General features: G+C 41.3%; 2 protein-coding genes across 2 annotated transcripts; both read left to right on the top strand.

The window, feature by feature from the left end:
- Positions 1 to 136: 136 nt before the first annotated feature.
- sphk2 (sphingosine kinase 2) lies at positions 137 to 11,181 on the top strand. The gene is made up of 9 exons (XM_034610291.1): positions 137 to 263; positions 459 to 509; positions 2,005 to 3,457; positions 5,372 to 5,521; positions 5,635 to 5,729; positions 5,880 to 5,995; positions 6,463 to 6,666; positions 6,821 to 8,411; positions 8,770 to 11,181. Exons 3-9 carry the CDS (start codon positions 2,995 to 2,997, stop codon positions 8,830 to 8,832), a joined length of 2,682 nt encoding a protein of 893 aa, XP_034466182.1. The 5' UTR covers positions 137 to 263; positions 459 to 509; positions 2,005 to 2,994; the 3' UTR covers positions 8,833 to 11,181.
- Positions 11,182 to 12,095: 914 nt separating this feature from the next.
- Positions 12,096 to 22,101, top strand: si:dkey-283b15.4 (cytohesin-2). The gene is made up of 12 exons (XM_034610294.1): positions 12,096 to 12,323; positions 14,255 to 14,405; positions 15,051 to 15,117; positions 15,197 to 15,315; positions 15,399 to 15,479; positions 15,665 to 15,777; positions 16,694 to 16,842; positions 16,953 to 17,064; positions 17,846 to 17,922; positions 18,546 to 18,617; positions 18,700 to 18,854; positions 18,974 to 22,101. The coding sequence occupies exons 1-12, from the start codon at positions 12,257 to 12,259 to the stop codon at positions 19,059 to 19,061; spliced, it is 1,251 nt and encodes a 416-aa protein (XP_034466185.1). The 5' UTR covers positions 12,096 to 12,256; the 3' UTR covers positions 19,062 to 22,101.
- Positions 22,102 to 22,240: the final 139 nt, after the last annotated feature.

Raw genomic sequence — 22,240 nt, 5'->3', positions numbered from 1 at the left:
AGAGGACAAAAATGTAGATGTGACTTGACAAATATTTTGATCATCATTGATATGAATCTCCTGGAAAAACATGACTCGGCCAGGAAGTGGTGGTCTGTCAATGATTGGAGAATGTCGGTGGGTGTTGCAGTGTTTTCCTTATCGCCATTGGATTTCCTCTGCGCCGCTCAAAGCTGCTGCTCCTGAGTCTCCAGACACTTCCTGCAACGAGCCACAGTTTTCATAGCGAGCGACTATCTCGTCGTGAGGGGGGACAACATGAGGTAATTGTGGGCTAGTAGTTTCTTTTGTTGTAGCGTGATCACCTCAAGTCTCCTGCGGTCGCACTCGGGCGTAAACACGAACCTGGAAGTTTCGCGTGTCTTCGTCTCTTCGCTGCACAGAATCTAATATCTCCCTTTAGCTAGCGTTGCCATGTAACGTTATCTGCGCTTACTTTGGATTCTCATTACACCCAGCGAGAGATGAGACGTGAAGATGTCCAACTGGAGCTTTTCATTGAACCCACGGTGAGACCCGATGGTTTTCATATCAACTATTTCTACTGTCAAATTATTCTGCGTGAACTTGTTAACTACATGTTGACTAGCAAGCTGCTAGCCCCCCCCCGGCTAACAGCCACAGCGTTGACAACCGGCACTTCACAGTATTATCAACACTAGCCAGCGTTTGTCATCACTCTGACTCAGCGTCGACTAGTTTTCATTTATTTGAAACTCTTTCTTTTCTTTGTTTAGAACCTCAAAGCTTTAGCGGTTAGCTCTTTAGCTAGCCGCTGCAGTTGAAGTGCAGTCAGTACAGTTAGCTGTCAACCTGCTAGCTAACGTTGGGTTAAAGTTCAGCGTCCAGAGCTTTTACTTTGGGTCGTCAGTGTTATTAAGGGACGAGCTCTTTATCCCACTGTTTGTTGTGTCATTGTGCCATTCAGCTCAAAGTGTAAGCTGACACAAACCTTTGCTTAAAATACCATGAATCCGTCAACAACAGGCTCATTGTGTGGGAGACGAAATTAGCCTCTTGATATTATTAATTCCGAGTCCCCGCCCTGCATTTCAAGGACGTAAAGTGCAACAATGGGCATCTGAGCTCCTTTTTCTGTGTTTTATCAGGACAGGACATCAGCCAAGTATTGATATTGTCTGCACCACAGTTTGTTCCCTGGCTGAGTGTGGCCACTTTATTAATTTAGGGTGCACCAAGTCCCACGGTGATATTCCACTAACTGTACTTTGACGTACTAAAGTCTAATGGACTGGATCCTGCTGACATAACATACCTGTTACCTCTCAATCAGATAGATTACAATTATATAATCATGATAAAAGTCGCTGTATTTGGATGCGTCACTGATACAGGGAGATATTTTTGTTTCATCAGTCACTTTCATTGTTTCATTACTTTTTAATCATGATCATGAACCCAATTAATCTATTAGGAAAACATTTGTTCAGTAAGACTGTTACATGCTAATGCACCTTGTTAAACCTCTAAAATCCAGTACAACTCAGGTCAGCATTTTTTTGCGAAATCTCAATCTCAGATTCAGATTGCGAAAGAGACGCTGTCTGCAAATCCTGTTTGTCAAACATCGGAATGCCTGACACGAATGCAAACCAGTTGTGGTCATTCTCATTCCACTTTTCGGCCCAAATAATGTCGTGTCTCAGCAAGTCGTTGGAGGATGTGTGACTCTGAGTCATTGTGTGCTGCAGCAAAGGCGCACCTAAGGTCAAGGGGCATGATGGAGCCTGTGTTGCTTCACCCTGTGGTGGTATCTTATCATGGAAGTCCTGCTCTCTGCTTATTCTTTTCATTCATTTACTTGGCACTGTGCAACCGAAGTAAATGGGAGAGGCACACATTTTTCTATTCATACACTTCAGTGTGTTTCTTTCTTTCGTGTCAATCTCTTATCTACAGTAACTGCTCAAAAAATTACAGTGTAGTTTGATGGTGTTCTTTCACTTTTAAAATGATGTCTTTCCCTCCTTTGACCTCATACAGGAACAGAGATCTTAGGGAGGGAACGTGAGGCTTGACTCATGACGTAAACCAAGCACCCACCTGGAACCGTCTCCTTGTTTGTCTTTTGTTTTGTTTCTGTTTTGGATTTTTTTCGTTGTCTAGTGTCCATCTGTCTGACCTTGTGTTCACCCTCCTCTTGTGCAGAGTCGCTAAAAACAAGTGACGCAGCAGCATTTGCTTGAATGAAACTTTAATGTATCACACTACTGTTTAGAGGATTGGCCCAGTCACTCCTCCTTTCTGCCTCCTACATATATCACTGAGATTAAAGATAGCAATAGAGGTATCGAAAAGAAAGCCTAATTTACCATATCTTTATGGCATCAATTACATTTTGGACAGCATTTACCATGCACCACACTTTACAGTTTTTAATTTGTGCGTTAATTTAATTGTTGTAGCCTCATTGTTTAAACAAGTTGTGTTTATTTGTCTTATTCATACCTAATCAGTTTTTCAATGCAACTAAGAGTTTTCTATAATTATTTAAAGATTTATTTTTAATGTTGTGTAGCTGCTCGGCCGCCTTAAATTGTTATCACAATTGGCAGCTTTATGTTGTGTTTTTTTTTACTGAAGCAATCTTTGTGAATCTTGAAGTGGAAACATTCATTTTGAAGTCCTGTTGTCTTTGAATGTGTTGCCTATTCACTTTTCAACTGGCAGTTCCCATCTTCACTGGATAAATACGCTAAACAGAAGAACCTTTGAACTGGAAGGAATCATTTTTTTTTATCAAATGAAGACGGGTGTGAACAGGAAGTCTCTTTGTGACTATGTTTCTTGAAATCAAGCACTGACTGATTTTGTGGAGATTTCAGGGATAAAGTTCTCAGACAAACACATATTCCCTGCAAATCAAGAGGAGACATATTCCACTCTTCACACCTCTGGCCGTAGAAAAAAAAACTCCCTTTAATTTGTTAGATGTCATTTTCCTGATAAACCTTGCCCACTTCAGCGGAGAGGATGCGATCCCCAGAGCCCTCTTCACCTTCTCCAGCAGAAGCCCTCCTCCATGGACAGTTTGCGAGCTGGGGATCAGGCAGTAACAGCAACAATAACAGCTGCCCCAACAGCCCTGGTGGTCCAGGCGGACTCTCCCCCGTTGCCTCCCCTACTTCAGCTCCGGCCTCAAACTATGCCTTGACCCTCACCCACACCCACATACATATCCAGCGCTTGTCACCACGACCGGGGAAGGAAGCCCGTCTCCTGCTGCCCTGTTCGGAGCTAGTGGGTTGCAGCTGCCCCCGTGCCCCTGCACCCCCTCTCCTGGTGCTATACTGGTACCCACCAGGGAAACGACGGAAAGGGGTGTCCCGGCGCAGGCAGGTCAGGGCCTACCTGGCAGAAAGCCGGCCTGAAGCAGAGAGGTGGTCGGCTGCCGTGCAATGTCTCCTCAGAGGTGTGACCGTCACTGCTGACACAGGTGAGTGTTTCTCAATAGATTCAGGTTTTTCCAGTTTGGATGATGTGTCATGGCTTGGATTTTTACTATGTGTTAGGACTTTCACTTGTTATAGGACCAAAGTGGTCAATGAAGTAGCCCATTAACTACCCATATTGTGTATTCTAGCACACTGTTGTAGGAATAGAGCTGGTAGTTTTTAGATATGATGCATTTGCTGATATTTCAGCCAAACTACCAGTCTCAGTTTGTCTTACTATGTCATTAAAGTCATCTTGCAGAGACCACTTTTTAAATATCAGATTAGATCATCTGCACTTGAAACAGTTATACAATAATCACAATAGCTCATTAACTTTCTTTAAAAAAAACATCAGAATTGCAACAATTCTAAACCCTTGAATTTGCTTTGTTTTGAATTTGCTTTGTTCAATAAAACTGTAGACTTGTAGTTAATGGCTGTGTTAAAGCAGCAGTGGTGATCATTTACATATGATAACATTGTAACTGAATATTTACTGTGGCTCACTTCAATTTTTGAATCTTGAATTCCTGTTGTTTACTACCAGAAACCACACAATGTTACCTCTCGCTGCCTTGATTTATGCCTCCTTTGTAAATGCTTGCTAAGTATAGCGTAATGTCACAGTGACCAAAGACCTTTCTGTATGCACAGTTCACTGAGGGCACGAGTGGTTGAGCATTTTAAAGTTCATCTCGCTGAAAAACAAAACAGGACTACCATTAATACACAATAAGAGGTTGTGAAATGTATTATGTATCTTATTTAGATAGGATTTCTTTTGTTCTTTTTACCTAACAACGTCTTTTCCTTTGGTTCATTCATCCATAATCCTTCTCATCTTTCTTTCTTCACCCTTATCTGTCCTGCACACACGGTCTGTATCATTCAATGTCAAATGTAGAGACAGAGAGGGTGGGTCCTCTGCCGCTTTCCACCCCTTCCCACGCACTGTATCCCTCAGCCTGTAAAGTCAAACAGATAGAAATGCCCCACTCAGTCTTTACTTCCACTTGGTTTATATGTGCATCATTTAGTTAACCAGCATCCCCCATCCTTTCCTCTCTCCTTCCTCCTCTTAAATCTTTCACCCTTAATTCTCTTTCACTGTATTGTGTGTTTTCTTCAGACTTTTACCGAAAATATCAGACATTTTCGATTTCCTTCAGTCCCCTGTTTGTCTTCAGTCTGCTCCTGCCTCATCATATTTCAATCCCTCCTATTTTCTTCAGACGGTTTGACCTCGTGTTTCTCTTCCACTCACTGTGCTCACATAGCCTTTACTCCTTCTAGCCTCTCTGTTTCATTCTCTTACCTCGTCACACTATTTCCCCTCATTTCTGTGAATGTTTATGCTTATGGACGTTTTAGTTGTGCCGTCGATTTGCTTTCGTGCCGTTTGTTGCATAATCCAGGATTATCTGAGAGTGTTGTCACGTCATCTCCTTCCCTGCACCATTGACATCCATCTATAAAACACCAAATCTTTGAGCTAAATGTAGAATGGCTTTGCTCTTTCCAAGCTCCACACATGGGCTGATAAGACAGTAGAGGAGTACAGTGTCTCCCACAGCAGTTGGTTAGATAATAAATGATTTACCTCTGCACACAGTTGCTTTAGTTTTTCCTACCGTGTTTTATTTATTTCCTATGTTCTATATTCCGAATGCTTACTTTTTCCTTGCCCATGTATATGAATTGAAATGATTAATAGAAGTTCTTTTGACTAACAACAAGTAAATCCTTTGAGGGGAAATAGAAAAGGCTCAAATAGTTGCACTCAAAGGTTTGGGCAACCCTTTGCAATGGCAGCTTAGCTTACGTCCCAGTTGGCTGGCTTTGAAAATGCAGTGAACCTCTTTTTCCTTTCTTTGTTTTAACTTGCTCTCGCTCTCCCTTCTTTTTTCATGTAGAATTTTCAAGAAGTCTGCTACCTCGTCCCAAGCGACTACTGTTATTGGTCAATCCCTTCAGTGGGAGAGGCCAGGCGATGCAATGGTGTCAGACCCACATCCTGCCAATGATCAGAGAAGCCAACATCAGCTACAACCTTATACAGACAGGTAACACACCACAGCCAAAGAAGCATCACGAGGCAGATAAAACATTTAGATCAAACATACATGTGTAACAGGTGTTCAGTTTCATTGGATTGTCTTTTCGTAATCTGTCTCAGAGCGTCAGAACCACGCAAGGGAGCTCATCCGGGAGATATCGCTCCCAGAGTGGGATGGCATCATCATTGTTTCCGGAGACGGCCTGCTGCATGAGGTTTGTAATGCTTCTGTCTGTGCACTGAGAATGGTGGGATTCAATGAATATATTATACAGAAATAATGTAGTACTGTGTATTTTATACCACATTCTCGTATGGGTCAAACTGGGTCCATCAGTATGATACTCTGTGTCGTGTTCCTGTAGGTCATTAATGGGCTGATGGAGCGGCCAGACTGGGAACAAGCAATAAAGACACCTGTTGGCATTCTGCCCTGTGGCTCTGGGAACGCACTGGCGGGCTCCGTCAACCACCATGCAGGGTAAGCATGTGTTTCATTCATGATTATAAAGATGAGAAATGTGTGTTTTTTCATTTAAACTACTTCTTACAGCCCAACTGAAAAGTGTCGACCCAGACAAAGCTTGAAGTGCTAATTAAAGATAGTGTTCGTATCTATTTCATCCTGAAAACTCTGATATGATGTTTACTTTGTGTTTTCATAAGGTATTACACACCACAAGACACAGAGCATCGTTAGACCTTGCACAAGTCTATCTTGTTTTATAGATTAGACAGAGGTTCAAAGGTCATGGGTACATGGATTTTTCGATTTCAATTGCATAAAATCAGATTAACCTTGTTCCATACTCACACGTTGTTGTGTGTTTTCTTGGAAAAAAAACACAATAAGGTTTTTGTCATCACTTTGTTATCTAGACCAAGATACTGTACAGTTCTCTTGTTATCTTGACTAACAAGTGGTTCTGTCTCATTTATATCCCTCAGGTATGACATGTGCCTTCGGGAGTCTCTCCTTTTGAACTGCTGCTTTTTGCTCTGTCGAGGCGGTGTCCGACCCATGGACCTGGTCGCTGTGACAACAAGCCCTGCTCCCTCCAACAACAGTCGTGCTGCAGCACCCAGGAGACTGTTTTCTTTCCTCTCTGTTGCCTGGGGCTTTGTGTCTGATGTGGACATAGAGAGTGAGAGGTGGGTCGTCTCATTGCTTTTACCTCAACAACATCCATTGTTGGCTTTGGCCATCTAAGTATAACTATAATTATCCTCTTTATTATATTATAATTAGGAAATATTACTTAGTTTTTACAACAAAAGCTTTACATGAAATCTTTCCTCATTACAGGTATCGTGGCCTGGGTTCAGCCCGCTTCACCCTCGGCACCCTGGTGCGCATAGCTTCTCTTCGATCCTACAAGGGTCGACTTTCGTACCTGCCACCCTCTGTTGTCACCACATCACCAGATGCTACACCTCCTCCACCAAGGAGACCGCTCTCCCGTAGTATCACAGAAGGCCTTGACGGCTTCTGCCGAACGCCCATTCATCGCACCTGCTCTGACATGGGCATCAGCGAACAGAGAAGCCTGCGTAAGGGTGAGGGAGAGAGGGAAAAAGAGGAGAGGCAGAGAGAGAGGGAGAGGAGAAGAGGGAGGGGCAGAGGAGGAGGAACTGGTGTGGTGAGGGCCAGCAGCTTGGCAGAGGACAGAGAGAGGGAGATGGAGATGGAAGCAGATGAGGAGCGGTCAGGGACGAGTTCAGAATCAAATGAAAGGGATGAATGCAATATGCGAAGGGAAGAAAGGTTGGCTGGGATAAAGGATGAAAGGGAAGAGGAGGGAATTGGAGAGCAACACTCCAGTGAGATGGAGGAGGAGGATAGGAGGAAGGAGAGGGAATGCAGTGGTGGTTCTGTAGAGGGGGAGGGAGTGTTGCATGCAAGAGAGCTGGGAGAGACCTATGGGGTAGACATGGGGCGAGAGGCAGATGAAGATTCAGAGGGTTGTTTCTCCTGTCAAGACAGTCCTCAGGGTCCCAGAAAGGCTCTCAGAAAGAATTCAGCCCCATCAAGCCAGATAGCCAACGCTCTCTTTAACCAGCCTCTCAGTCAGGAGGAAGATGCAGATTCTGGCACATCCTATGGGGTAGAGGACATGGATCTGAATGGAACCTACTACCAGAAAGAACCTTACCCGCTAGACGTTCCTCGTGAGCGATCTCTAACCATATCCTCTCCCTTTCGTCACTCTCCATTCTCTAACAAGCCTAAGACCTTTGACCAAAACCAGAACGCCTCCAGGCCGAGGCCTCTTTCCCTCCTCCAACACTCCCACTCAAACTCTCTCCCCCCTAAACTCCCCTCCCTCTCTCTGTCTCTGTCTCCCACTCCGCCCTCTTCCCCATCTTGTGCCTCTCCACACTCCTCATCCTACCTTGTCCCCCGTCCTAACACGCCAAACTCCACCTCACCCTCACCCTCTCTACGCACACCGTCCTCATCCTTTAACTTTGACATTGCTGAGCCAGCAGGACCCCATAGGAACCGTCCTTTTGTCTCACTGCCTTTAAACCTTCCTAGGGATGACTTGTTACCCCCCCTCGACCAACCCCTTCCCTCTAGAGACTGGGTCACCATTGAAGGGGACTTTGTCCTGGTCCTGGCCCTTTATCAGACCCACCTTGGGGCTGACCTCCATGCTGCACCACAGGCCAGGTTTGACGATGGACTGATCCACCTGACCTTTGTGCGGGCGGGGATCTCAAGAGCCACTCTACTGAGATTGTTCTTTGCCATGGAAAGAGGAAACCACCACTCCGTCAACTCGCCGTATGTGAGCCATGTTACCTGCAGGGCCTTCAGGCTGCAGCCTCTGTCTACACGAGGAACCCTCACTGTGGATGGAGAGCTGGTGCCCTACGGGCCGCTTCAAGCACAGGTCAGAAAGAGGAAAAATGGTGCTCGGTCCTGAAGTGGTGTGATGTGTGTGTAGTAACTGTAGGTGACTAGATGTGATATGACAGTTATTTATGTGATTTACGTCGCCCATATGTAAATCCATTGCTCATGTAACCGTTATATGCTTTGCATGGCTGAGCCAGATAAAGATCATATTGACATATTTGCATTATATATATACATCGACTGTTTATTTGGCTGCTTGACTACAGGTTTAACTTGACCGGTTGATTATGAACATCCCTGCTGTCTACAGTACTATTAATTCTGTGGTGTTAGTTAATGTGGAACTTCTCATCTGTAATAATGTTTTTTTCTGATCTCTCAATATTTTACAGGTTCACTCTTCTATGGCCCGTCTCATTGTCGGCGACTCTGGAGTACAGATTACCAGATTCTAATCAGGAGTTGGTTGAGCTGATTGACAGATACGCTGAGGAATTACGTAATCTCTGTTGCCGTCCATACTCCGAGAAGGGGGTGTATGTGTGAGAGATTTAAAATAGCCTAGATTGCAGAAACTGCTTTTCCTGGGATTTAATGAAAGGGATAACCCACCGAGCCACACATCATTGGAGCATGACTGCAGGGATTAATAACAAATTTGAAAATGGATGAAAATGCGCCTCATTGCACAGCTGTTGGATTACGCTCAGCGTACGCTGAGAAGCATGAAAACTGCACAGACTGGGATAATAAGAGGGAAGAACAATCGAATGTTAATGGGATTTTTGTGCAGATAGTGCATGTGTTGGATGTATACATAGTCGTATGCATGCTGAAAAGCACTACCTGATGATTTGCCTTACTTAGAGATGGAGAGGAATCAAATTAAATTAAGAGAAAGTTCTCAAACATGAAAATATATACAAATACATAAAATACATGCTTGCTCTGACCCCAATAAAAATGCATCCCAACTCTCCATCTTCAACCCCCAATGTCCAAATATTTGAGTATAAAAACGTGACCTAAAAGGAATGCCTTATCTGACACTGGACAGTACAGTTGTACCGCTGCCCTTTTTTACTTTTACAAGAATCCTAAACGTTCTTGATCTCCATCCACCCATCAGAGTGTCCGTCCTCTACATAAAAGCAATGTTTATATTCTCAGACATACTGGTAGACCCATCTACCTAACATTATGTTTGAGTATGATGCTCAGTTGTAAGCATCAATGAAGAATATGTGGATAAAAGTTCACTTTAATGACCATTTTGTTCATGCGGCTGAGATGATGTGAAGCAGCGAGATCAAGATGGTTCATTACATGAGAAGGAGCAATGGAACCGTTGATCGGTAACGATTGCTGACATTCTTACATTAGCTTGTTTTTCTTAGCCAGTGGATGCACAATGATGATGTCAGTGATACCAGACTTTGCAGCATATTGAACATAAAAATGTCTTAACAAAGCTTCTTTGTCGTTGGTTTTAGACTGTTTATTTTTAAGAAATCTCTCAGAATTACAACCATTAGCTCTTCTCACTGTTTTATGTCTACAATGTATCACTATTTTCTGAGTTGTCGTCTTTGCAAGTGTAATTACATGCCTCTGTGAAGTAGTGTGTAATGTAGTTATTTTGCACAATAACTGGAGTTGGAGCAGCACAGAGAGTCACAACACTAGAATGCACAGTAAGATTTAGTCATGCAGAGTCAGATACAATGTTTTGTTCTATAAAAATGGATGCACTAGTAGCCTGGTACAGAAACAATAAGAACTAGATAGATACATCTCTAGCCTGAAATTGATCAAATGTCTCAGTTGGAACAAGTGTAGCTTTTGAAAAGTAGAACTGACTTTGACAACAAAATCCTTTAGAATCTAAAATCCTGCTTCAGAGACAAAAAAGGAAACAATAAAGTCAAACAGCTCTGTGTCGTTGGATCAGACTTTTGTTTTAGAAACAAAATCAAATGGAGGAAAAACAATTTGCACTGAGAGGAACTAGCCCGGAGCGGAGCCAATCTGTTGATGTAAGTGAAAGGTTGAGTTTTAAATTCAAAAGATCTTGAGAACACCAGTGCTTCCAAATTATAAAGTGAATCAAAACAGCAGATCCTGGAGCCCGGTGAAGGATTGTTGTTATTTAAACCTGCTGATGCACTATGTCTGGACAAATGATAAATCATTAGCATGTGCAGTGTGTCAATCAGTAACATCATGTTTTGAATGCTTGGGTCATCGTCAACATACTGTATGTCATGGTCATGCCTGGAAAAATCAATGCCTTTGTATAATAAGCCTGTAAATTCTGGCTGTTGATGAACTGTTCAAACCTGACTGCAGAAAATGTGGAGTAAAACTCTTTGCTCACCAGGCTGTTAGTTCTTCTTTCTTTTTTCCCTTTGAATGCACAATGCAGCTAGTCTATACTACAATGACACTGTGCTTACTGCTACAGAATACGATTACAATACTGTGTCTAGGCTTGTAACTATACCTTGTAAAGGGAGCTATACACACATTGAATGGAGTTTTGCAAAAACGTTTACTCTTGATGTTTGAGACTAGTTATCACAGTTTACCTCCCAAAACACTGTCGTCTGTGGCCATAGCTCAGACCATGGTGTCATAGACCAATTTGATATGACTCCTCAGTTGATGATGCAACTAAGATGTCTGTAGTGGGCTACCTGTAATGCAATTGTAATTATTACTAAAATAATGAAAATACATACATACAATGTACAGTTGGTAGCTATACATGGTATGGAATAAATGTAACAATAAGTTTATTTGGACCAAATCTCCTGTGATTTTCGTCTTTTCGTTTACAGAACAGAAGGGATCAGGTGATATCAAGATAAGGAAGTTACAACATTCTTCTTGGTATCTAATGGCATTGTTTAAAGTACAACCCACAGATTAAGACTGTGTCTCAATCACGCTATAATAAAAGGAAATAAATAACTGAAATAAAATATAATTGTTGCACTCTTTTCTTCCTCCAGGCCATTCTTCACTGGGGTAGTGTTACTGCATTACTCTTGTAAGTTACTTGTAGATATATGTTTAATGTTAAACTGAAAACATTTTTAGGTCTTGTGGCCTCAGAAAGAATCAAAATCCTGAGTTTAAGGAAATATGGCAGTGAACTCATAACAAATAAACAAACCCCAAAGACCCTTTAATACAGTTTCTTTTCTGTTTTTACGACAATTAAGTATCCTCTGGAAAAGCTCAGGCTTTATTGTGAGATTATCACGTCAAAACAGACCAACTGCGTGGATGGAATGTTTTGCATTCTACAGGTTTACCTGTATATCCATTCTTTTTCAGGCATTCTGTATTTCATGTCTTTTCTGTTACTGTCCTGACTTAAAATAGATACTTTCACCTGTAGATGATAGTCTCTTATTTTGAAATAGATAATAGTAATCCCCCTAGTGCCTGCTAAGAAAGATGTGCAGTTACATTCAAACAATCCAGTGTATCTATTACAAAATATAGTTTATTCTTTATAAATTGTATGTATACAAAGGTTTGTTCCCCCATACCTCCATGTAAAGTGAACAAAGTTTATGAACAGCATAGTACCAGGTGAATATCACATATAAGAGCAGTAACATATGTTTATTCAGGTCAAACACTCACATGATCTACATTATATCTTCATTTTCATCACTTAATAGAATTGATTGTATTTTGAAAAACCACTGACCGGAAGTATCCCACATGACTGACAGACACTATTTCCGGTGTCGCCACCTTCTTTGTCTCCGGTGCAGCGTCTCGATACGAAGGCTCTGGCCGTTTTTTTCCACTTAGTTTTTTGAGGATATATTTACACATATATCCCTAATTTTTCAATATTGAATGACAGTCGACTCTGAAATATTCATGCCGAAAAGTAAAGCGCCCAAAATGGATGACCTGGACTACAGTAAGTGAGCTAACCGACTAGCTGTTTGCACAGGTTACCGCTAGCTAACCGCGGCTAGTCGTGTATTCGCTAGTAGCTCAGTTAAACGTGACCCGTTGATCATATTGTGTATATACATTGATTCGGGGGAAGGGGGTGCGTGTGTAAAGTGTTTAAAGTGTTGAAACACACCACGTAGATGTACTAGCTTAGCCTGGAGAGAACCAACTATTGATTGTTTGGCTATGTGCTCGAAGCTAACGTCGGTAGACATTTAACACCGAGATCTGCCTCCCAAGTTAATGAGCAGGACCTTGTTGAGACGGTGTGGTGTTTATTTCACTGGCTCGTCCCAGGATCGGTGGCGTTGCTCCTGCAGCATGAGTCAAAACCGTGCAGGTGATACCGACTGTGGGCGTGGTTGGTGGTGTTGTGGAGCAGCTGTTTGTTTAACAGAGTAAACACACAGGTCACAAGCTGTTACTCTCGCTCCGGCTGCTGTGGACAACATCACGACATCTCTGCTCAACATGCATCGATACAGAAAACGTGACTTTACACACAGACAGTTGAAGGACACCTACGTGAAGCTGCTGCAGTCAACGACCGTTGTGCTGCAACACATTGCACCTGAACTGTCTCTTTGCAGACTGCAGTCTGTGGTGCTGTTGAATGTTGTTGCTTTACACTGACAAATGTTTCTATTATTTCCTCCACACTATATATATCACCCCCATGTGTAATGCGATATGGTTAAAAGGGAACCACAAACTACAACCTCCAGCATGACTATACATTTTTATATTGTACACCTCTCTAAAAGAATAAAATAAATATTGCAGGACTTTTGTATTAGACTGCATGTATTTATGTACCTAATAAACTGACAGCTGAAAATATTATGGGCTTTTCCCTATTGGAGCTTTCAGAAGATACACTCAGCTGGATGTACCTGATAAACTAGTTTGAATAAACATGACTGTGTTTTTTTTAGATGTTTGCCCAGAATAGTTTTTTGAGAAACGTAATTGGATATGTTGATCAAACCCATGGGGTCAAATAAGTTCAGCTGTCAGGCTTCCTTCTAAACCACCTCAAAACAAATATGACTCGCAGTAGCTGAGAATGCTGTGGAAATACCTTGTAAATGAGATGTATCACCAAGGCCCATGGTAAAAGACTATTGTAACATCCTTTAATCCTTTTTGAATAGAATTACTTGTGCCAAGATGTTATAGAGCAGTCTAAATATCATAGTACCTTAGTCTGAACACTTATTGTAATGACAACTTATTCATTAGAAAGTAGTTGCAATGAAAACACATCATAGTGAGCAACAGAATTTAAAATCAATTCTTGTCTTTACTATATTATGTTGACAGTTTAAATCTCAGAGCGACTCTTGAGTTTTACAGTCACTTTGTGCTCTGACTGTTGGTTTACATTGAGTGAGTCTCTGGAGCGAATCACAGCTCAGTGTGTGCAGGCAGCGTTATTCTTCTCGTACTTTATGTTGAACTCGTTTATTTTCTGTGTTTGTTGCTCACAAATGTGGTGTAACAAGGAGACGTTGGTGAGAGGAGAAGGGAGGGCTGAGAAAGGGAGAAATTAAATAACTTTGTGTAAAACATCATAGGTATTTATCTTTACACAAGAGAAAACTAAACACAAATATCCTTACCCATTGTTTTTTCATTGCATGTGTTTTATTCACCTTCAGAAACTTAAATTACCACAGCAACTATCCCACTTCCTCCACTCCTTTCCATTGTAAGATGGAAGGAATGGGTCATAGCCAATTTGAGCAACAATGCAGTTCTCAAAATAGTTGTATTTGTAAGGCTTTTATGTTTCTAATATAAACTTTCTGCCTCAGGTTATTTGGGCTCAGTTACCACTTGTTATATATGCAGCAGCAGCAGTGGAGTCATTCTTCTTCTCTTCCCTTCCAGTCCCAGTAGACCTGAGCCCAGAGGAGCGCTCCGAGCTGGAGGACATCCGCAGAAGAAAGGGCGTCCTGCTCCAAGAGATCCAGAGGCTCAGGGAGGAATTAAGAGAAGCCATTATGGAGGTGGAGGGACTGGAGACCAGCACAGAGGGCAGGTAAGAAGAACATTAATAGTAACAATGCTACTGCACCCCAAAAAAGATTTTGTGCTGTGTTTCAATTTGCATACTTCAATATCTGCACTGGCTATTTTGTGCTCAAAAGTACATTGATACTCATAAGTATGGCAACATTCAGTACACTATAAGCATCTGGATTGTTACATAGATGGAGGGGCCATCAAAGTAGAGAGAGGAGAGGATGGAGAAAGACAAATGTTGGTGTCAAAGGAGCATCATTTCCTTGTCCCATGACAGGGGGCACACACAAGAAAGCAAAACATTCACTTTTAGGTAACGTGAGCAAAGCAGTCGTCAGAGATTTTGTTGAGTGGGAATCGTGGTTGTTTGTTATGAATATGCTTTCCAGTGAGTGAGTATAATTTGGGGCAACATTTTTATTATTCAAACACTACGCCAGTGAGTATACTGTGTACACATTCACTACATGTGAGTGTACTAAAGAATTAGATTTGAGACCAAGCATCACTGTTTGCATATGTGCTTGATGTAATGAAGGATATTAGAAACTAGTGTTAATACATAAAATGTTCTTCTCATGTGGTCTTTGGTAATTTGTGTTTGACCAATGACCACTGAGTGATTTGATCAGTGCCTAAACCACGTCTCTCCGCTTTGCAGTAAAACTCTACAGAAAAGCAGGCATGTGGCAATGGGAAGGAAGAAATTCAACATGGACCCAAAAAAGGTAAAAGTCCTCAGTATATTTACAGCTTTAATTTGTCTGTGTTGCCTGTGTGGGGACTGACTGTCTCTGCTCTCTGCAGGGCATTGTGTTTCTGGTGGAGAACGAGATGCTCAGACACACTTCAGAGGACATTTCTCAGTTCTTGTACAAAGGAGAGGGACTCAACAAGACGGCTATAGGAGATTACCTGGGAGAAAGGTGCTATGCCTACTAATACACTTGGTCCTTTTTCTCATTCTGTGTCAGCCTTTGTAACTGTGCTCTCTGTTGCTTCACTGCAGGGACGACTTCAACCTCAAAGTTCTTCAGGCGTTTGTGGACCTCCATGAGTTCACTGATCTCAACCTCGTCCAGGCCCTCAGGTAAACTCCGCTCACCCTGGCATTTTTCTTTTGTTTTGAACCAAGGACAAAACCTCTTCACTAGTATCCTGACATTCTCAGATAAACAAGCCTCAACAATGGAAAGTCCCACTCTCATTGCCAAATCCACCTTGAGCAGAATTTGTTCTGTAGAATTGACCTAAACCTCGACCTGTTTTCTGCAGACAGTTCCTGTGGAGTTTCCGTTTGCCCGGTGAAGCTCAAAAGATTGACAGAATGATGGAGGCTTTTGCTCAGAGATACTGCCACTGCAACCCCGGTGTCTTCCAGAGCACAGGTAAAAACAAACACTCACAATCATACTGCTTTATTTAAGGTAGGCTTTATGGCAAATACAGCTTCTTATCTGAAGTGGATGGATCACAGGAAGGGGCCAATCAATCATTTTTTACATTTGAGTTAACATTTACATTTACAACAATAAATGAGTTGAGGGAAGTTATTTCACACAGACAATTACCCTCTTACCAGAAATGATCTGAATGGAACTCCACAGAGTCTGACAACTTGTAGACATCACTTTTCAGTAAAAGTGTTTTGTGTTTTTATTCATTATTTCCTTAAAGATTCCCTGTGGAATTTCCCCATTGTTTCTATTTAGTGTTACTCACCATAATGCAATGTGTGTATCCCTAACGTTTATATATTTATATATATATGAGATTTTAAACGTTAATATACCAGCAAATATATATTTCTGTGTACAAAAGAATTTCAGTATTGGTACAGCTTTTATACAGTTCAACTAGCTTCTAGCTACCATACATGCCAGCTGAGAGCTTAATTATTTACAGGCCAACGCATCTCAGATGGAGGCTATGACACAGACACTGCCTATACTGACACTCAGGAGCATATCCCTCCTGTTGATGACTGTCGCCCACAAATACAATAGTAGCCAATAACTTCACAGGGAATCTTATAAATAGTTGGAGATGATCTTCACTCAGCATTCCCTTATCTGAAACAGAAGTATCACAGAAGGTTTATCATATGAAAAACACATTTTTAACCTGTGTAATCTAGACTTTGTTTTCAGAGGGAATTATCACAGTACTATATAGCTATATTTTGAATAATACTGAAACCAAACTGTTTTTTTAACTGATATTTTTAAGATCATTCATTTTAGTCTGTGCACAGAACAAAACTCATAACTGCTGCATTCTCCTGCATGTCTCTCCTGTGTGCAGACACGTGTTATGTGCTGTCATTTGCCATCATCATGCTGAACACGAGCCTCCATAACCCCAATGTGAGGGACAAACCCGGATTGGACCGCTTCATCTCCATGAACCGAGGCATCAACGAGGGAGGAGACCTGCCGGAGGAGCTGCTCAGAGTATGATGATCTCTTTGTTGTCTTTCTTTGCTGATGGTCAAGTGACAATTGACATAATTAAAATGAAGTAAATCTTTAAGTTAAGTTTATTATCATATCTGTCACTGTAGAATCTCTACGAAAGCATAAAAAATGAGCCCTTCAAGATCCCCGAGGACGACGGCAACGACCTGACACACACATTCTTCAACCCGGACAGAGAGGGCTGGCTCCTTAAACTCGGTGAGATGATGCCAGTGAGGCCTTTCAGCCTTGTTGAGGAGTACTGCTGCAACCTGCCAGCCTTAATACAGTGGAACTTATACTGAAAAACTCTGTTTATCAATGTTAAAGATGCATATTTGAAGGATCTAGTGAGAAAACATGATCGGTGTGCCACTGTACTCTCTTCTCTTCTGAGGCTTTATGCTATGAGGGAACCTGCCGTCCTGTCTCTGAGGTTTGCTGGATCTTTGCCTCCACCTGAATTGTCAGCTCACACTGATTTAAAACATTACTGGAGCACAAAGGAGAGCGAGAGTCTCACTCTCTTGCGCCACAGCAGGCTAAAAATCAGATTGTTTTCTTTTGCATGGCGGGGCCTGTGATCTGTGTGTCACTAATATCATTTCTCTTCCTCTCCTTTCTCCCCCTCTCTCTTTCTCTTTTGGTCTTCTGTCTCCCTCTGAATCCTCTGGTCCCTTTTGTGTCTGCTTCCTCCCTGCGATTTCCACCCTCTACTGCTGCTGCTTGTTTTCTCAGGAGGTATGTACGGTCGGAGTTGTTGTAGTTCAAACAGTTGTAGAAAAAGTAGCCACATAGTTATGTAAGAATGTAAACTGTAGACTAATATCTCTTCAATCAATCAATCAATCAAATTTTATTTGTATAGCCCATATTCACAAATCACAATTTGTCTCATAGGGCTTTAACATGGTGTGACATCCTCTTCCACTTTAACCGCTTAAGAAAATACTTTCCCTCTGCTCTCACTCATCATTATGACCATGTTGTTGTTTTTCAGGTGGACGGGTGAAAACCTGGAAACGACGGTGGTTCATTCTCACAGACAACTGTCTTTATTACTTTGAATACACCACAGTAAGTCTTGGTTTCCTCTCTTGTGTGACACATCTAGATGCATCAGGTTCAGTTAACAAGATGCTGAAAAGCTTTGTATGATTATTGTGTTTAGTCACAAGTGTGTTTGTATTGAAAGTACTACGAAATTATTATAGAGTGTTTTTTTATTATTTAGCTATAATTGTAACGTTTAAAAATTGTGATTGTTTGTGTGAGCTGAAAATTGAGCTACAACAGAGAATAAGCTCTTGGAGAGGAGGTGGGTTCAAAGCAAAAGGCAGTCATGTGTCTGCAAAGAAGTTGAGTCCCTGAACATGAAGGTTAGATCCGCAACTTTGTAGATCTACACAGGGGAAACCGGTTTGGTGGCTCATGCACAGTAAAACCAGAATAGACACATGCCAGACTTGTGAAAGCACCAATCCACAAAACAAATATTCCAAGTAGACATTATTGTAGCTTGAACCTCACCTAGATACATTAATATGCATTTAATAAGACATTGGATTGGTTATTTAACCTGGTTTGTCATATTGCTTCTGAATTAAATGTTTGTGTTTAATTTGTTTTCGTTCTCTTAAAGTCTTAAAGTCTCTTGGGCCTGATTTAAAAAAAGAGTTTTGTTTGTGTTTCATTAACAGGATAAGGAGCCGCGAGGTATAATTCCCTTGGAAAACCTAAGTATCCGTGAGGTGGAAGATCCAAGGAAACCAGTATGTTTGCTTTCCTGTTTAACTTTATACCCAAGTCTCAGTATCATAATTGTTAAAAGTTTCCTTCTCCTTCTCCCAAAAGAACTGCTTTGAGTTGTACATCCCCAACAACCGCGGTCAGCTGATTAAGGCTTGTAAGACAGAGGCTGATGGGAGAGTGGTGGAGGGGAACCACATGGTGTATCGCATCTCCGCCCCCACACCTGAGGAGAAGGATGAATGGATCCATAGCATCAAGTACGTAAATAGAAAATGAATTTCCTTTTCTACCCGCTGCCTGAGTGGTACATGCACCTTTTAAATGCTCATTTTAATGGTCTACCTCCCTCACTAGTATTTCTTTGTCCTCTGTCTAGATCTGCCGTCAGTGTGGATCCCTTCTATGAAATGCTCGCAGCCAGGAAGAAACGTATATCACTGAAGAAGAAGGAGGAACAACCGTAAATGATGCCCTTCTTTCACTCCGTCTTCCTCTGTCCTTCACATCTCTCCTTCCAACATGGGACGCATTTTCTTCTCTGCTCTTTGCTACCTGCGGTCGCAGGTTTTGTTTTCCCACCTTCCCTCGCGCATCCAGAGTGAAGAGCTCATCCACTAATGCTGCTTGTTATCTTAGTTCTTGATGCTACTGCTGTTACATTCAACTCAACACACTACAACCACAACACGTCTGTCCTGTCCTCTCACCACATCTCTCATTCAGCATTTTATTAAACTGTGAAACATGTCATAAGCCATATTCACACTAATGCAGACCATTTCAAAAACAGCTTTCCTGTTTTGGCCTTTAATTTATTCACAACAAATTTACAAATGTTGGGAACAAGTAGGATTCAAAAAGGCAAAGATTTCCAGAATTTCTGGTTGTCTTGATCCATTTAAGAATCTTGTTTAGGTGCTATTTCCTCTACACAGTTAATTTACAAAGTCGCTCCGCAGAAATACTTATGGTTGTTGGTGCATGCCTAATGGAAGCCATCTTATATTTGTGTATTTTATTGGCTTTTCAGCATCTATAAGATTCTCAATCTAAAAAGTATTTTGTGGATCAAAAGCATTCAGAGATGTATCCCCATTAGTGTGAATATTGTTTTATTCCGGGTAGCAAGCAGCTTCAGTTGTCATGAATTCTTCTTTCAGGTGGATGAATGCTGCCTAAATGAGAAATTGCCTTTCTTGATCGTGCTTACCACAGACAAAATGTGAATTCACTATTCAAACACACTACATCCGGTTTCATTTGGTCAGGAAGGAGGAAAACAAAAGCAGCAAATGATTTAAGATTTCTGAGATGTGTCCATTACTCAACGGCTTTAGATACACGATACATCTGTCCATCGTAATATCAGCTCTTATACACTGTAACAATTATGTGAGGAAAATGTCCCCGATCATATCACCAGGCTGCTGATGATCTTAAGATATGATCGCTCCTTGAGACAAAAAAAATCACTAAAGTATTAAAGGACCAGTGTGTAGGATTTAGGGGAATATGTTGGTATAAATTAATATAATATTCACAAGTATGTTTTCATTTGTGTATAATCACCTGACACAAGGATTTATAAAGGGTGGGTCCTTCACAGCTACAGAGAGACACGGTCTTTTCCGCACATTTTCTACAGTAGTCGAAACAGACAAACTGAACAACAGGTCTGGATGTGACCTTTCTTGTTTTGGGCCACTTAAGATTCTCTTGCATGCTTTTAAAGGGAAGGGTGATAGGTGGGGTATAATTCTGGTTGCAATTTGCTATCTCGCCACTAGGTGCCGGTAAATCCTACACGCTGGTCTTTCAAGTAGTTAGTCTTCTTGCAAACAGCTGCTTTCAGCTCACAGAGAAAACTTGTATATTTTCTTCAGCATGTCTGAAAACCAGTGAAATAGAAACCCAGTCCGGGGCTTTGTTATCGATTCCTTTATAACACTATAGTGAACAGTAATCATCATGTCCTCTCATATTTAACCTTGCAGCATGCCATAAACCATTTCCTGCTTGTTCAGCACTACTAGACAACCACTGAACTCTCTCTCTCTCTAGTAAAAACATCCCTTAGAGCCAGATCTGTCCGCTTTCGCGAGTTTCATGAATCACAAAGGCAGCTCATTACAATGTATACTTTTTGTAAATATATGTTAGGATATTTGTTTATGATACACATAGAAATGATTTAATTTATTCTTTATCTTTTGTTAAATTCTGATTTTTGTACGAGCTACTGTAGACCTGCATGTTGATAAACGGAGGCATCGGTTGTAGTCACCGATGCGTTGCTGATCATGCTAGTGCACTGATTTGAAAAGTGTTAGTGTTCCCTGTTGACTTAGACAAACTGCTTTTCATGTGGAAGCGGATTTATGCCTAAAGTAAATTGTCACTAATATTAGTTTCTTTAGAAAAGATAATTGGGAGATGTGGTCTGATTTAATTCCAGATCTTGTCGTAAATCAGACTCAGTAAAGCACAAACAGAAATTACTCTCACTGTCTGTTAAACTAATGTTTTTATACCATTGGCTGCCTGCTGTCCTGCAATTTTACATCATAGTACAGTGATAAAAACAAACAGACGAAAAAACAAGGAACACTAATAATCTTTGATTCATTACATGATAGTAAAAATCATTCAGATGTAATGAATCACTAACAAGTTTAGCTTTGTGTCCAGTGATAGATTTGCTTGACTTCCAGTTCATAAACTGTTATTTCTGGTAGTTTATTGAAGTTGGCATTTTTAGATTATCTACTGCACTTTATCAATTTTAGCATTTTGAAGAAAATGCTGTGACTTTGACTGACAATACAACTCCGGTACTGTGTAGCGCCCTCTACTGGTGGTCCAACAGAGACACAAATACATGCACACTGCAATATGCTGATGGATGAATCATGAACTGTGTTGAAATGTACACCGCCATCTGCTGGTCAGTTCCAGCTGTAGCCACAACAGTTTCTGTATTAGCTCATCTGATAGCGATTGTGTCGCATGAAGCTGAACGGGCTCTTTTCTGTGTGATCGAAACATTTCCACCTTTTTTTTTTTTAAAGACGCAGCCAGTGATTGGTCATTGGAGCACAGATCAATGATTGCCTTTTACTCTCCCACTTCATCAAACTGACCTGAAGGCCTACTTGTACAGCCATGTTTGTGCACAGAGCACGTGGGCTGTCTGTAGGCCTCCACCTTCTGGGTATTCTTGAAGTGCAAAGTTGCCAAAAAACACTTACTGTCTGGACACATAATGTTTCCTTTATAACAACAGAACGAACACAGAAATGAATCCAACCAAAACTGGTCCTCTGTCTCTGATTCCTTTGACCGCCAGAGTCACCTCTTTACGAAAAAACACCTTTATTTTGTATTTATTTATTTTTATTTACTGTGAGGTGAAGATGGATAGATCATCTGTAAATGTAGCAAAAGGAAAAACACGATTCATTGGTGCCAGAAAACTACTGTGTAACAATAAACGGTGAACAGAGATGACGACTGGTGGCTTTATTTGTGTCTGATATTTAATCTGTGTGATGAAGTGTTTGTTTTATTTGCATATTAAGTCGCATTAGTTCAGTACAATTTGGGCCTTTGCAGTTGTAGGAGTTCATGAAGCGATGGAAAGATA

This window comes from Hippoglossus hippoglossus, chromosome 16, assembly GCF_009819705.1.
Source record: "Hippoglossus hippoglossus isolate fHipHip1 chromosome 16, fHipHip1.pri, whole genome shotgun sequence".
Classification (NCBI taxonomy): domain Eukaryota; kingdom Metazoa; phylum Chordata; class Actinopteri; order Pleuronectiformes; family Pleuronectidae; genus Hippoglossus; species Hippoglossus hippoglossus.
Note: the sequence above shows the minus strand (reverse complement) of the source record. Positions and strands in the feature narration are given on the sequence as shown.